We start from the raw sequence: 16,015 nt of genomic DNA on the forward strand, positions 1-16,015 counted from the left end.
CTGGAATAACGGATTAACGATTGATAAGAAAACATTTGGTTTATATGCAAAAAGAAAATTAATTTGAAACTTTAAAACCGCTTTTTTCAAAACCATGTTTAAAAAATCATGCTAAACTCTCCCGAAAAAACGACTCCACTGATTTACTTGCAACATTGCAAAATTATTATTGACACTTTTTGCAATTTATAAATTATACTTTATCAATTATTTAATCTTTTTAATGTAAAAAAATATTGAAAATTTCTAAAAATTAAAACATGATGTTTTTTTGTTTTGTCGCTATTTTATTAAATTTCGATATTTTAATCCGAATGTTGATAGTAACTCTACATATGAAATACTCTAATATGAAATACCAGTAAAAAAGGTAATTAAAATAATTTAATTATTCTAATTTTAATTAATTCATCGCCTCGAATTTTTCGCGATTTTTACGTTATTCTTGACGCACTAAATTCAATAAACTAAGAGAGGAGATAGGGGATGTCATTTTATCTTTTACGGCTATAAGACAAAACACATTCTATTAAAACGAATAACAAGTTTTATCTTAATTGGTTGTCTAGTTTATTTAGCATTTTAAAACTTTCAAAAAACTGTTAAAGCGTCTAAATAAAGACCTCTTAATGGAAATGTAAGGAAATTTAATGTATTTTATTGAAATTGTAATAAATGTTTAATAAAAATCGCAACAAAAAATGGCAGATATTGCATAATGACATAAATTATTGACATTTTATTAAAACTAATAAACTTTATAAAATCACTGATCACAAAATGTTCCAAAATAAACATAAAATTCAACAAAATATCAAAATTTTATCAAAAATTGTCTACCAAGGATATTCTCATAATTTCGTGATTTATTTATTTCTTTGCATATTCAACACGTGTCTTTCAACATAATGCGTTATAGTTATCATGTAATTTATAATCGCTATCCTATAATTCTAAATTACCTGCAATGATCGTAATTGATTTTCTTTGGTAGATTTCTCTTGATTTTTTAGTATGTTGTCCCTCCATTGTGGAAACTTCTCATTATCTTTTCGCGTGTTGACATTCAAATCAGTGATACTCGTAGCTTTTTTCATACCAGTAATCTCCAGCTTCATTTGCGATTCGTGCTTTCTTGCATCAATTTCTTGCGTCTTCTTCTGATATTTGGCGTTGTTAGACATCAATATATAACTCTTAGATCGCTGGATATTAGTTTTGTCATTGATCACATTAAAAGATCGCCACTTGTCGGATGACTTGTCCTGATCGCAAATCGGTTCCATTTTACAGTCAGCGTTATTCGTATTTGATTCTTCGGATTTATTTGTTATTCTTCTGTTATTCGATAAATTGTTAATCAAATGTGTACTCTTCATCGTGCTACTCTGATCATAATTACACGCACCGGCGTTGTTTCTCGATAACGTGGCAAACGTTTTGATAAATCTCTCTTCCGAGTTTCTTATAACATCACTCGACTCCTCAAATTCCTCGAAAATATCTAAACTTTTCTGCCTGGTGTAAGTAGTAATAGTGAAGTTGGACAGAGTGTTGTCCACGGGCGCCAACTCCGGTGCGGACAGGCTGTCCATATTTCTTCGATCAAAATCTTTATTAACGGTCTGTGCCAATACACCAATCTCTATCTTATTTTCCAGTTCCGAAATCACCTCTTTTCGTAGATCTGAATCGGTTTCCAATTTTTGCGAAGCGATGGGTGTTTGCTTAACAAAGGACTTGCTCGTCATTCGCTTAACAAGGTCTATTTTATTTTCACTTGAAATTCTTTGCTCACTATTTACCTCAATATTATTCGATAAATCTTTTGTTGATTCAATATTCTTATCATTACTGTCTACATCTGTCAATTCAGCAAGAGGGTTTGCTGAAGCAAACTCTTTGAAGGCCTCCATCGAGTTCAGCGTAACCGTGTCGTAATTGTCGAAGGTAGGCAAATGCGAGTCGCGGAAAGCACTCGGTGGTGCCGGAAGTTGATACTCCCAATCGTTGATCGATAAATCTTCGCTCATCGCCGATACGTAATCAGACGTGTCTTGTTGCGAGTTTGCTACGGTTATATTTGGCATGCTGATACTCAATGTGTTTTCTACCGAAATATTGTTACATAACTTGTAGAGTTCGTTGAACTCGTTAACCTTTGTCTCAGCAGATTCTAACTTGATCACGGAAACATCGGGAACGGCGGTAACATTGTTCATTTGCATGGATGCAGTTATGCAATTTGTCCCAAGAATTAACGACGGTTCCGATACTGGAGACGATGAAGTTGGTAATACATTCGATAATGTATCCGATACCTTCTGCAGCAAGATATCAGTCTCGGATGGGATATCCTGGTAACCTATTGATACATGTAAACAGAATGAAAAGTCAAATGTTGCAACAATGTTCTTTTCAAATTAAAGAAAATTTAACTAAAAAAAGCTATAAATTAGGATTTTAAAAAGCAATCAATAAAAATCGCGGCTAATACCCACGCAACACAAGGACGTCCTTTGGACGTCCAATGGACGTCGCGGTCGGACATGTCTTGACGTCCAGATGACATACCAATTGTGTCTTGTAGACGTCTAGGAAACGTCCTTTGGACGTACAATGTACCGCCTTCTGACGTCAAATGGATGTCATTAGGACGTCTCAGCAGGACATAAAAAGGACTTTTATGGACGTTGTTTGGACATTATTTTATATTGCGTGATTAGGACTTTATTTAGTAAAAAATACTATTTATTAGTAAAAGTAGTATTAACCCTGCCGAAAATGTGCGATTAAAACCGATTAAAAAAAAAAGTAATCCGAATCGATCGAGATTTCTGCACCGAAAATATGGTGTTAAGACAGATTGAAAATATTATAAAATTGGAACCCAGATAGATTTATTAAAACAGAATACATTAATATAAAACGTTATAAATGTTTAATTTACAAAAAAATATTTCTTGTATCCTTTTCATTAAAAAGAACTAAAAAAAGATTAAATTTGAATTAAATATTTAATTTTTCTACAAGATTAAATAACAATACAAATTGTTATTTACATGTAAAAATTATAAAAATTTATGTGGAACAGCGTTCCACACACATTTGAAAAGACTGAGAGCGAGTATTCGTCTCGAGGTTACAACAAGCAGCTCCTAAGTCTTACTGAAGTTATGAGCTGGGGAGTCGGCCGCGGTGGCGCCTAGATATAACGCCCGTGCCCGCATTCGACTCACGAGAAGATCTCTCGCGGCGTGGCCGCCTAGCGGTGGTGCCAGCACTCACTTGTTAAATTCATTTCAATCCGAAATTACAGGATTTCATAAATTATAATTAAATCGAATTTTAATGTATACATGTATTTGATTCACAGAATCATGTAAACAGATATGATTCTGTAAATCAAATATATAATATATACCTTGCTGCTTGATGTATAATTACTTTCTTTATATTTTAAGTTTACGTTCCAAAACGTTTTTTCTGAGAAAAATTTTACTTGATATAATATACGTTATTATTTATTTATATTTTGAGTAGGATTTTCCTCACAAATAAAATAGCCATTAAATAGCATATTAAATTAATCGTTATAGTATTATACATATGTATTAAATATTACATAATTTAAATATTATATATAATTTAAATATTATATATAATGAAATATTAAATATTAACGAATAATATATTTTATTAAAAAGCTATATACTGTATATTAAAGCTTCTCATATTATCAAAATTTGTAGTTTATGTTTATATTATATGGTTAAATATATCTTTTGTTAAATATTTTTTAACACGAAAAATTATCTTTATAATTTTATAATTTATAAAATTCTTGTGTTATAATAATAATGATAATGATGATAATTATAAAAATACTCAATTTCGTTGACATATATGTATATAGCGGACCTTTTCGGAACGTACCACCAATATCTGCTAGACATTTAAAGGACGTCCTTAGAACATCTTCAAAATCTCTTATTTAATATAAAGAACAACGCAATTTTTGAATGCATATTTATTATGTATGTATACATAATATGTTAAATATTACGAATCATCCTAAATATGTCCTGCGGATGTCCTACAAACGTCATACTGCAGCTACGATAAACCAGGATGTTCTTCGGACGTCTTTGGAACGTCCTATGGTCGTACGAGATACTAGGACATTACAAGGACTTTTGTGGACATGTATTGGACGTCCGGGGACGTCCATGTGTTGTGTGGGTAAGAGTCACGCGCGGATAATGGTGCTGAAATATATGTATACTAGGTGTACAAGTATGAAATGCAGATTTGAGACAACAGATGGTACACCAATGCAGTGTGTAGTAGGGATCCTCAAGACAGGGATCGGACAATGCAGTGGAGGATGCGGATTGACTGTCGCCATTAGAGGGAGACTTCCGTTAGGGCCTGCGCATAATAGAGAAATATTAGATATATATTATAAATAGAAAGGTTAGGATTGAAAAATGTCACTTGTGCTGTGTAGATTAGCAAGACTTTGTCCGATTGTTTTACAGTAGTTTGTCGACATCAAATATAACAGACACTTTATGAAATTTGTTGCTTTCTTGCCATCAAAAGTCGTAACATGCTCTGCTCAAAATTTATTTTTGCATGGCTATCTGGAATATTAAAGGTTAAATTTGATTTGATTTATAAAAAAACTTTTGTAAACTTGTAACGCTGGTACTTTTCTGAGCGGTTACGGGATTGCGTTCGGGATCGGTTGCTCGGATGTGCTCGCCGGATGCCAGGGTTTTTCGGTAGTAATGAGAACTCAGTGTTGAGTATAATAATACAAACGTAACAATATATTTATCAGATGTAATTGAAATACACAAGTAATACCAAGGCACCGGAGTGCTCGGTTAAACAGTAATCGGACCCGCGCAAAAATAAAAGAACGGACAAAATATAATTCGCGGCGTAACTTAATGTTTAAACAAAAGAACGGATTCGGATAACTAAAGAAACGGACGGACTGGTATTATGCGCTATGCGCTCGGAGGTAATAATTGGAGTCGCCGTGAAGCGGCTAACTTGACGTGCGGTTAAACGAGCCTTGATTGGCCCACGCGACGGATGCACAGTGGGATAGAATACGGAAAAACTGGCCAAAATTCAAAATGTTGATGGATTTGCATGAAACTTGGTATAGGGAGGTTTTTGGGGTCGCTGATTTCGAATTTGATGTCAAAAATTCAAAATTCAAAATGGCGGATACAATATGACGGACAAAATTATCAAAATCGACTGAATTCGCTTGAAACTTGGTATAGGGGGGTTTTGGGGATCGCTGATTTCGAATTTAATGTCAAAAATTAAAAATTCAAAATGGCGAATACAATATGACGGACAAAATTATCAAAATCGACTGAATTCGCTTGAAACTTGTTATTTAGGTGTTTTTGAGGTCTCTAATTTCGAATCCGATATCAAATTTAGAAAATTTAAAATGGCGGAACCAATATGGAGGACAAAAATGCAAAAAGTAGTTGTATATTAATATCGACTTGTATTTGTAGATTTTTCGGCTCGCTGAACATGAATTTGTATTTAGAATTATAAAAATAAACTATCTTCGCAGAACATTAAAAGGTTATAACTCAGAAGTGGACAGGGTTATATTATAAATCATATTTTGAGTAAACTGAAGCTGCAACTTGATAGTGTAGATTTAGGTGAATATTTTTTAACTGTATCATATTTATTAAAATTAAATATTTCATTATAATTGAGAAATATTTCTTTTATCATATCTAAATATACGTTTGTTAATTAAGCAATTTTTCTCAGAGTATTAAAGTCCGACTACTTTTTGCATTTTGATCCGCCATATTGGATCTGCCATTTTGAATATTATAATTCCAACTTCGAAATCGTGCTCAACGATTAAAATAATGCAGACATGACTTCTGATAATTATATAATCGAACTGTGAATTTTTGCAATTTTCTCAGCAGCCTATTCCCTTGAGCGCTTTAAAAATTGACGTTCACGTCAATATACATTTTTAAGTGATATTAGGTGTTTAAACATAAAAAGTTGCAAAAAGTAGCATATTTACATTAAAATACACATTTGAAGGAACACATTGGCACGTCAAATTTATTTATTGGAAGTGGAAATTCGTGGAACGACGTTTCGGTAGTGCGTTACTCTGTAAGAAAATAGTAAGTTGTCCGTCAGTTTAATATTTTTTAAACTCTCAGAGTCAATATAACGAAAAGTATCTACTATTTTCATGATTTGTATACTTCCTTAGAAAGCAATAAAATAAAAAACTCGAATTATATAATTGATTAACGATGTAAAATGCTTTACTTTATACATATATTTACTACATATCATATGCAACTTTCTCAAACTATTATTGCTACAAAAAAAAAGTACTTGACCAAAAGTTATAAAATGTTGAGAATATATGTACTGACATGTCCACATGAGTACCGTATGTTTACTTTATCAAAATTAAAAAGTTGACTTTTGGCCACTTTTTCCGTATTCTATCCCACTGTGGGATGGTCGTGATCGCGGAATCGGTGGTGCGTGGTGCAGCGGACGGTTCCGCGATACGCGAGATTTGTCGACGTTAGAGACCTAAGTGGTGTTGTCACCCCGTGGGGAGTAGGTTTACGGATTGAGCCGGAGGAAGGCGTCGAGTATTCCCGACGACGGTGTTGGTCTCGAGAATCCCCGAGAACGGACTTGCGGGACGGACGGTTCCTATTGGCCGAGAATACCCAGCCGCGGAAACGACGAGTATTCCCGTCGCGGATGGAGGATGGGATCGGCCGAGTATTCCCAGCCGTTAGGACCGACGAGTATGCCCGTCGCGAGATAATTAAAACGAGAATGCCCATTCCTGAGGAAGTGCTTGAGAATACCCAAGCTAAGGAGCGAAGATACTCGGCGTAGGAGCGGAGTAGGAGCGAGATCGGTGGCTCGGAGCGATCTGATTTCGGCTGCCCGCTGCCGGTTTATATAGCGGTCCGCGCGGTCGGACATACCAATCAGCGCGCACGGTTGAGCCGGCCGGAGTAGGAACGCTTGCCGAACGCGGCGCGCGGCACGCACGGTAGCGCGTGATTGCGGCAAGCTTAGCCGAGCGCGTGCACGTGCTCGGTCTTACGCGTTGTGTTCGGCGTTTGGACCGGAGCGGCGGAGGGGCGTAACGTTACAAACTGTTCTCATCTATAAGCTAACATTATAAATTTAATAATTATTTATATTATACACTACTCAAAAAAAATAGGGAACACTTTTCAGACACCAAAAATTAGACTATTTTCAAATGACTGTAACTCGGTGAAAAATCATCGTACATAAAAAAATAAAAAAGCATTTTGAAGCTTGAAGATCCAACTTTAACGCTCTATCAGCAGATTTTCAAAATTCTTGTAACTTCCTTGTCTTATGCAGTAAAAAAGCACACTTTGTTTTGCTCCTTAAAATTTCGTATTTTTGACACTTTGCAGCTCGACCAACAAATTTTTTTCGAATAATTCAAGTAAAGCTTCATAAACTACAACATTTTGCCTACAAAATGCTTTTTTTTAATTTTTCTACAATTTTTTTTTGACTGAGTTACGCAACTTTGAAGCTAAACCTGCATTTTTTACAAATGATATCCGTACTCCGTGAAAAATCATTGTAGACAAAAAATCAAAAAAACCATTTTAAAGCTCGAAGTTTCAGCTTTAACATGTTATTAATGATTTTCAAAAATTTTTTCAATTTCTTAGTACTATGCCCCAAAAAAGATACACTGTTTTTTTCCTTGAAATTACGTATTTTTAACAGTCTGTAGCTCAATAAAAAATTTTTTCTCGACAAATTTAATGCAAGTGCCATAAAGTATGACATTTTTTCTCCAAAATATTTTTTTAAAATTTTTCTACGACTTTTTTTGACCGAGTTACAAGACTTCGAAGAAACACATTTTTTACAGTACATTTTTCTGAAAAATGACGTCTACCGCCGATAGCATTACCCAATGTGCACCACGTGGAGGTTGCCGGTCGGATTTTTGCACATTGTGTGTGTGTGTGTGTGTGTGTGTGCGCGCGCATGAGTGTTTAATAGTGTGTATTTCCTCCTGTCTGATCAATTACTGCTTGCAAGCGTTCTCACATATTTATACATCTTGCAATACGATCTTGCGGAATGTTGTGCCAAATTTTCGTTAAAATTTCTCCCAATTCTTTTAAATTTTGCGGCTGTTTTTCGCGACGCCTTAATCGTCGTTCTTGGCGTCGACAAAATAAACGCTATGATCGACGTTGCGTTATGCCAGTACGATCTTACAACAGCGGTTCCGTGATGATGTGGGGGTGTATATCACTTACAAGACAAAGTGATCTAGTGATCCTGCCACCTCCGGCAATGACGGATGTTTGTTATATCAACGATATTCTACGACCACACGTTTTGCAATTAAATCGAACCTGTCGGAACTTTATTTTCATGCAGGACAACGCTCGACCTCATATAACGGCAAATATAACGCGACGTTTTTTTGAACGAAACGCAACTAGACTGTTAATCATCTTGCCAATAGCCTGGACTTAAATCCAATCAAGCACATTTGGGATAAAATGGAACGACGATTAAGGCGTCGCGAAGAACAGCCGCAAAATTTAGAAGAATTGGGAGAAATTTTAACGAAAATTTGGCACAACATTCCGCAAGATTGTATTGCAAGATGTATAAATAAGCAAAAACGCTTGCAAGCAGTAATTGATCAGAGAGGAGGAAATACACACTAGTGAACACTCATGCGCGCGCGCGCATACACACGCAGCAGAGAGGGTTTAGAGTCATTAAATACCGCAGAAGTGACGAAAAAAGCATTTTGTGGGATCCTTATTTCCGCCGTGATACACACACACACACACACACACACACACACACACACACACATACACACGATGTGCAAAAATCCAACCGGCAACCTCCACGTGGTGCACATTGGGTAATGCTAATGTCGGCGATAGACGTCATTTTTCAGAAAAATGTACTGTAAAAAATGTGTTTCTTTGAAGTCTTGTAACTCGGTAAAAAAAAAATTGTAGGAAAATTAAAAAAAAAACATTTTGTAGAAAAAATATCATATTTTATGGCATTTGCATTGGATTTGTCGAGAAAAAATTTTTTATTGAGCTACAGGCTGTTAAAAATACGTAATTTCAAGGAAAAAACAGTGTATTTTTTTTGGGGCATAGTACTAAGAAATTAAAAAAATTTTTGAAAACCATTAATAACATGTTAAAGCTGAAACTTCGAGCTTTAAAATGGTTTTTTGATTTTTTTATCTACGATGATTTTTCACGGAGTACGGATATCATTTGTAAAAAATGCAGGTTTAGCTTCAAAGTTGCGTAACTCGGTCAAAAAAAATCGTAGAAAAATTTTAAAAAAAGCATTTTGTAGGTAAAATGTTGTAGTTTATGAAGCTTTACTTGAATTATTCGAAAAAAATTTGTTGGTTGAGCTGCAAAGTGTCAAAAATACGAAATTTTAAGGAGCAAAACAAAATGTGCTTTTTTACTGCATAAGATAAGGAAGTTAAAAAAATTTTGAAAATTTGCTGATAGAACGTTAAAGTTGGATCTTCAAGCTTCAAAATGCTTTTTTTATTTTTTATCTACGATGATTTTTCACTGAGTTACAGTCATTTGAAAATAGCCTAATTTTTGGTGTCTGAAAAGTGTTCCCTATTTTTTTGAGTAGTGTATAATTATCTACTTACACTACAGAAAGTAGAATACTGTTTTAGTACCAGTTTTTTCAATAAATATTAATACAAATGCATTTAAATACTGCTGCGCTAATTAAATACACTTCCTGTATCCTGTAATGGCAGCGATTGTCCGATCCCTCTCTTGAGGGTCCCTAGTGTGTAGTATAAAGATTTGATGTACATGCCATTTTCTTATGCCATCAACAAAAGTCAACGCGCACAAATGATAAATTGAAAAACTGTTTTCATAGTATTATTTTTCTGTGTTCAATATGTCAAAATATTGTGCCAAATAAAGAGCATTTGCGGACAGTGTTAATTTTTTGTTTTCATTTGAAGAGACCTGCTGCTGAATCATACCGATTACTTCGAGAAGTTTATGGTAAACATGCTCCATTGCAAGATACGTGTGAATGATGGTTTCGGCGTTTCAAAAATAATAATTTGATGTTGCAGACAAGGAACACGGAAAACCATCAAAAAGATACAAAGATGTAGAATTGCAAGCATTGTTGGACGAAAACGATTCACAAACACAAAAACAACTCGCAGAGCAAGTGAGCGTTAGTCAACAAGCTGTTTCCAATCGCCTACGAGAGATGGAAAAGATCCAGAAGGTCGGCGGATGGATACCACATGTGTTGAACAAGAGGCAGATGGAGAGGCACAAAAACACATATAAAATTTTGCTCAAACAATACAAAAGAAAGTCGTTTTTGCATCACATTGTTATTGGGAATGAAAAGTGAGTATATTTGGAAAATCTCAAGCGCAAAAAATCATGGATAAACCCAGCCGCACCATCCACATCAACCGCAAGACCGAATTGTTTTGGCAGAAAGACGATGCTCTGTGTTTGGTAGGACTAAAAGGGTGTGGTCTATTGTTGTTAAAGCCTGGTGAAACGGTTAATACCAAACGCTACCAACAACAATTGATCAATTTGAACTGTTCGCTACTCGACCAGAATATCGAAAAAAGCAACACAAGATCACTTTTTTTGTGACAATGCTGCATCACATACGGCAAAACTGATTCGCAACACATTGGAAGCACTTAGCTGGAAAGTGCTAGCCCATGCGGCTTATTCATCAGACTTAGCTCCTTCCGATTACTACTTGTTTGCATCGATGGGTCACGCACTTGCTGAGCAGCGCTTTGGTTCGTACAAAGATGTGAAAAAATGGCTCGATAAATGGTTCGCGGCAAAAGGGGAAAATTTTTAGTGACGTGGTATCCACAAATTATCCGAAAGATGGGAAAAATGTATAACTAGCAATGGAGCATACTTTGAATAGAATACTCTTTATCATTCTTCTAAATTTAACGTTTTTTTTTTTTGGAAAAAGAATCCGCATTTCATACTTGTACACCTGGTAACTTTTTACTTATTTTGTATAGCTATGTAAATTATAAAATTATGTACGTTTCAACTTACGCTTTGAGTCATCTTCAGAAAAAGAAACAATAAGAAGGTACGTCGTATGGAGAGAGTAAAAAAAACGCAATATTTCACTGACAATGAGTTGTGATTCATGTCCCTCGTTTCGCCGATAAATGTGAGTTGAGGTCCAAAATTGTATGAATTTAGAAATCAGCTACTGCCTCTTGCAAGATAGCAAAGAGCTCTCCCATCAGCAAAACACAAGGCGAGAATTTAACGTAGTTATACGTAGTCAAATGATAAAATTCTTGAAACATAAGATTAAAAAGCCTATGTCAGTCACAGCGGTTCTTAATGACAAATAATTTTTAAATTTTACAATTTATTCAAACTGCCGCATATTTATCGGACTTGAGATAATCATAATTGTAAAGTCGGAATTGTACACCCACGGTCATCGATTCTGTTCATCGGAAAATTTTACAAACTGAGAAGTCACTATCTTTCTACATATTTGCAGTTCATGATTAATGAAGAAATTATTAATTACATGACACTGAAACAACACAATAATTTAATAACAGTACAATAATTTAATAATAGTTTGAGAATTTTTACAAATTTATCTTTAATTTATTTTCTCTTTTATCAAAAAAAATTATTAATTATATTTATCTTCAAAACTTGAGTTTGCGGATTAACTTTCGAAAATTTATCGCATTTAACATAAAGGTTTCTTTGCCTTTATGTCAAATGCAGTCGCAAGCGGCCGGCACGACAGTAAGCTCTGATGTTACGTTAATCATGAACTGTGAGTATGTAGAAAGATAGTGACTTCTCAGTTTGGAAAATTTTCCGAGGGACAGAATCGATGACCGTGGGTGTACACCCAAGGACTTTGATTCTGTCCATGGGGAAATTTTCCAAACTGAGAAGTCGCTATCTTTCAATATACTTACAGTTCATGATTAACGTAACAACCAATAAGCTCTAGTCGTTTCATTAATCATGAACTGCGAATATGAAGAAAGTGGTGACTGGATAGAATCAAAATCCTTGTGTAGAATCAAAATCCTTGGGTGTACATATATGGGTGCATTTACGATGGACACTCACGCTCTGTAGCGTCATTTCATCTTTCTAGTTTACAAATATTAAACAAGAATAAATGATGCTCACAAGCGCTGTGAGCGCCAAAGCGAAACGCAGCCGTAATGCTTTAGAAGCATATATAAAATTTTTTTTCTTTGGAACAAGCTACAAAGAATTTTATTGCAAGAAAATAATTATTATTCTGCATTAAAAACCGCTATGAATAACATATAAACTTTCTAATATTATGTTTTAATTTTCGTTAAATTTTAACTAAAAGTTGGTTTATAATAGCTATAACTGTAATGTGCGGTGACGCTGCGTCGTAAGATGGCCTATCGCGTCTAGTTTTGATGGCGGCCGTTGGCACGTGGTGAGGGAAAGGTGACACGTCGCTGTCTGATTTAGCACAGCGCGATGCGACGGTCAGAATTCGCCGCACCGCGCGTATACTACAAAATCAAATATGTTATTTTACCTAAAGCTTTTTCTTACACATTTCTTATACCATTATAAATCATAGTATACCCCTCACAAATTGAAAGCTACAAAAGAAGCTTTAATAAAATAACACATTTGATTTTGCAGTATACGCGCGATGCGGCGAATTCAGACTGTCGCACCGTGCCAATTCAGACAACGACGTTTCAGACACCTTCTTCTCGCTGCTTACCGTTTCGAACTAGGCACGATGGGCTATCTTGGTGCGGCAACACCGCACATTGGCTCAGACGTTTTATTTTATAACTTTATAATTATAGCGAATATCGCAGAATGATATAAGATTTTGTTATTCCTTTTGATTACCTCTAAAGTGACTGGTTTCCCATTTCTAAAACATCCTATAGTATTACATATTTCAACTTTATGACACGACTATATTTTAGGTCCAACAAATATGCGGCGCGCAATTTAAATAACTTGAAGATTGCAAAAATTAAAAATTATTATTTGGCACTAAAAACCGCTACGACTATTATGGACTTTCTAATCTTATGTTTTAATTTTCGTTAGTTCGATACAACTAATTATAAAATTTTTGATCAATTCGATAAAAATAATAAATAAAAATAAAAAATAAAAGTTAAAACAAAGAACGGAAATTTCACGTTATTGAATACTTAACGGATCATCGTAGAATACAATTTTAGACTCACATTCACTCGGCGGAACAAGAGACATGAATCACAGCTCAGTGAAATACTTATATATATATAATTCAAGGGAATTAGAATTCTTTCTGCAAAAAAATTAACAAGTAACTGAATTTTTGCATAGTCCTTCATTTCATCGTTCTAAACAGTGTCTCAAAAGTGCCCATCAATGTGACCTTTGCATAAAATTTTGTAGAGGATTAAAGCAAACAAAAACTGTTTTTCACGAATATCTCGAATTCTATTAATTCTACGCTAAAAATAGTTGTTACGTTATATTTGTAAATTAGGAAATTTTTTACAAAAAAGGTTTTATACATTTTTTTCGTAAGAACAACCATTTCTGTGTGCTATGGCTTCAAAGTTTAAACAATCATGCTACAGAGAGGTAATGCACTCCTTTCCACTAAAAAATTAATTAATTTTTTCTACTTTAAAACTGAGAGCTGTCTCATACTGTAAAATGTGGCTGCAGAAAGATTGGCTTGCAATTATTAGTGTGTGGTAAGTAATTGTCATGAACAGTCGTATCTTACAATAGATACAATAGATATAACAGAAAAACTAGCTATGTTAACAATTATAAAGAAATAGATCCTGTTGATTTCTAAGCGAAAGTTATGAAAATCGAAACAGTTGACGCAGAAGCAACAAACATTGATCTAGTTCTCAATTTTGAAGAAGAAAAAGAAGAAATGAAAACTAATTAATTTTTTATTTTTTCTTAAAAAAATATTGTCGATTAGGCCTACAGAGAAATCACATTTAAAAAAAGAGCACCTAATACTCTACCTCTAAAGTGATATGGAAAAGAGCGCACTACCTCTTAAAAGTACGACTTTTTAAACTTCGAAGCTGTAGTATAATAAGGTGCATTAATAAAATCTTTTTGCGATGTAGGAACTCCAACAATTTAACCATTCATGTGTTGCCATTGGCTTCGTAAGTTCGTTTGATTGGCTAACATTGCTGTGACTTTTGCATTAACTACACCAAAAAAGGACCTCATTAATGCACCTTATTGTACATAGAAACGGTTACTCATACAAAAAAAGCTCATAGGACTTTTTTATAGAGAATTTCCTAATCTACCTAATCTAAAAAATTATAATAATAATTATTTTTACCGCACGCACGTAGAACCAATAGAATTCGATATAGATACGCGAGAAACTGTTTTCATTATATTTAATCGTTTATAAAATTAAGCAGGGGGCACATCAATAGAATTTTTTGCAACGTTGTTTAGAACGATAAAATAAAAATTCATGCAAAAATTTAGTTGGTTGCTCATTTTTCGGCACATTTATCATATTTATTTTTATATTTACTTTTATATAATTTTCCTGGACTACATACAGGGTGTTTCAGAATAACCTTATGTCCTTAAAAAAACATATTTCTGAGGTTATTTTGAAACAACTTTTCTTTTGGCAAAAATTTGTCCAAAGCGTAGTTTTTAAATAATAAAAAAAAAAATAGTTATCCAATAACCGGGCGTGTATATCAGTGAGGTAGGCCGGCGCAACCGTTCGATACGGGCGATTACGTGAGGCGATCGCAGTGATAAGCTAGAACACTGCTTTCCCTCCTTTTCCCCTCTTTCTCACTCTCTCTCCCGCTCTTTCAAGGCCTCTATCCTATTCTTATTCTCATTCTTTTCTTATTTATTTATCAATTCATACACTAACACTAAAATAATGCTAGAATTAAAAACAATATTTAATTATTTGACGTCTTGCTTTTAATAATTCTGTACGTGTAAAAAATATTTTTTTTTAGTCAAAAATAGCATATATAAAATGCGTGATTAAAAAATAAAAATGCAGAGTGAGAGAGAGAGAGAGAGAGAGAGAGAGAGAGAGAGAGAGAGACAAGTTTAATCAAATTTGAACGTGTATACTCACTTATCATCCAACACAGCAATCAGCCTTCATCTTCACGAAAACAAAATATTCATATTAAACTCGAGATTTTTCTCTTTTCTTCTTAAATCACATCATTTGTCACATACACTGCAATCATTCTTTTGATCAAAAAATACTAATGCATCACTTTATACAAATCACTACCGTCAATTACTATTAGTCACTATTAATCACGCGTGAGAATTACTCAAAAAATGAAACACGTGCATGTGATTGTGATCTCGAAGATTTCAAGGTCATTCCGGTTTTTGACGGCCGAAAGACTGAGTTTGATATCAGACTCGAGACAGTCGCTCGAGAAAGGTGAGCCGTAAACGCGCCGCGAGTGCAACGTTTGGCTCGTCCGGGATGACCGTGAAATCTTCGAGTTTATGGTCACAAGCGCAATAGTATTTTTAATTTTTAATTATCGCCTTTTGACTTTTAGAACGTTAATTACACCGCGAACAATAAAACGAGTTGACTGTTCGCTCGTAAAGCAAAGAGGATATAACCTAACCTCTTTGTTGTAAAGACGTGTCGTGTGTTCGTCGTGTAAACACGTGTTTCTTTTTTTGAGTAATTCTCACGCGTAATTAGTAGTGACTAATAGTGATTGACAATAGTAATTTGTATAAAGTGATGCGTTAGTCATTTTTGATCAAAAAAATGATTACAGTGAATGTGACAAGTGATGTGATTTAAGAAGGAA

The 16,015-nt window shown here is 34.4% G+C and overlaps 1 protein-coding gene across 2 annotated transcripts in view; it reads right to left on the reverse strand.

Moving 5' to 3' along the window:
* LOC105197698 overlaps window positions 1–16,015 on the reverse strand; it is a 119,201-nt gene that overhangs the window by 51,938 nt on the left and 51,248 nt on the right. For both annotated transcript variants that reach the window (XM_039445734.1, XM_039445733.1), the window contains exon 4: window positions 963–2,365. In XM_039445734.1, the coding sequence (XP_039301668.1) occupies window positions 963–2,365 (1,403 nt within the window). The remainder of the gene's footprint in view (window positions 1–962; window positions 2,366–16,015) is intronic.

This window comes from Solenopsis invicta, chromosome 2, assembly GCF_016802725.1.
Source record: "Solenopsis invicta isolate M01_SB chromosome 2, UNIL_Sinv_3.0, whole genome shotgun sequence".
NCBI classification, from domain to species: Eukaryota; Metazoa; Arthropoda; class Insecta; order Hymenoptera; family Formicidae; genus Solenopsis; species Solenopsis invicta.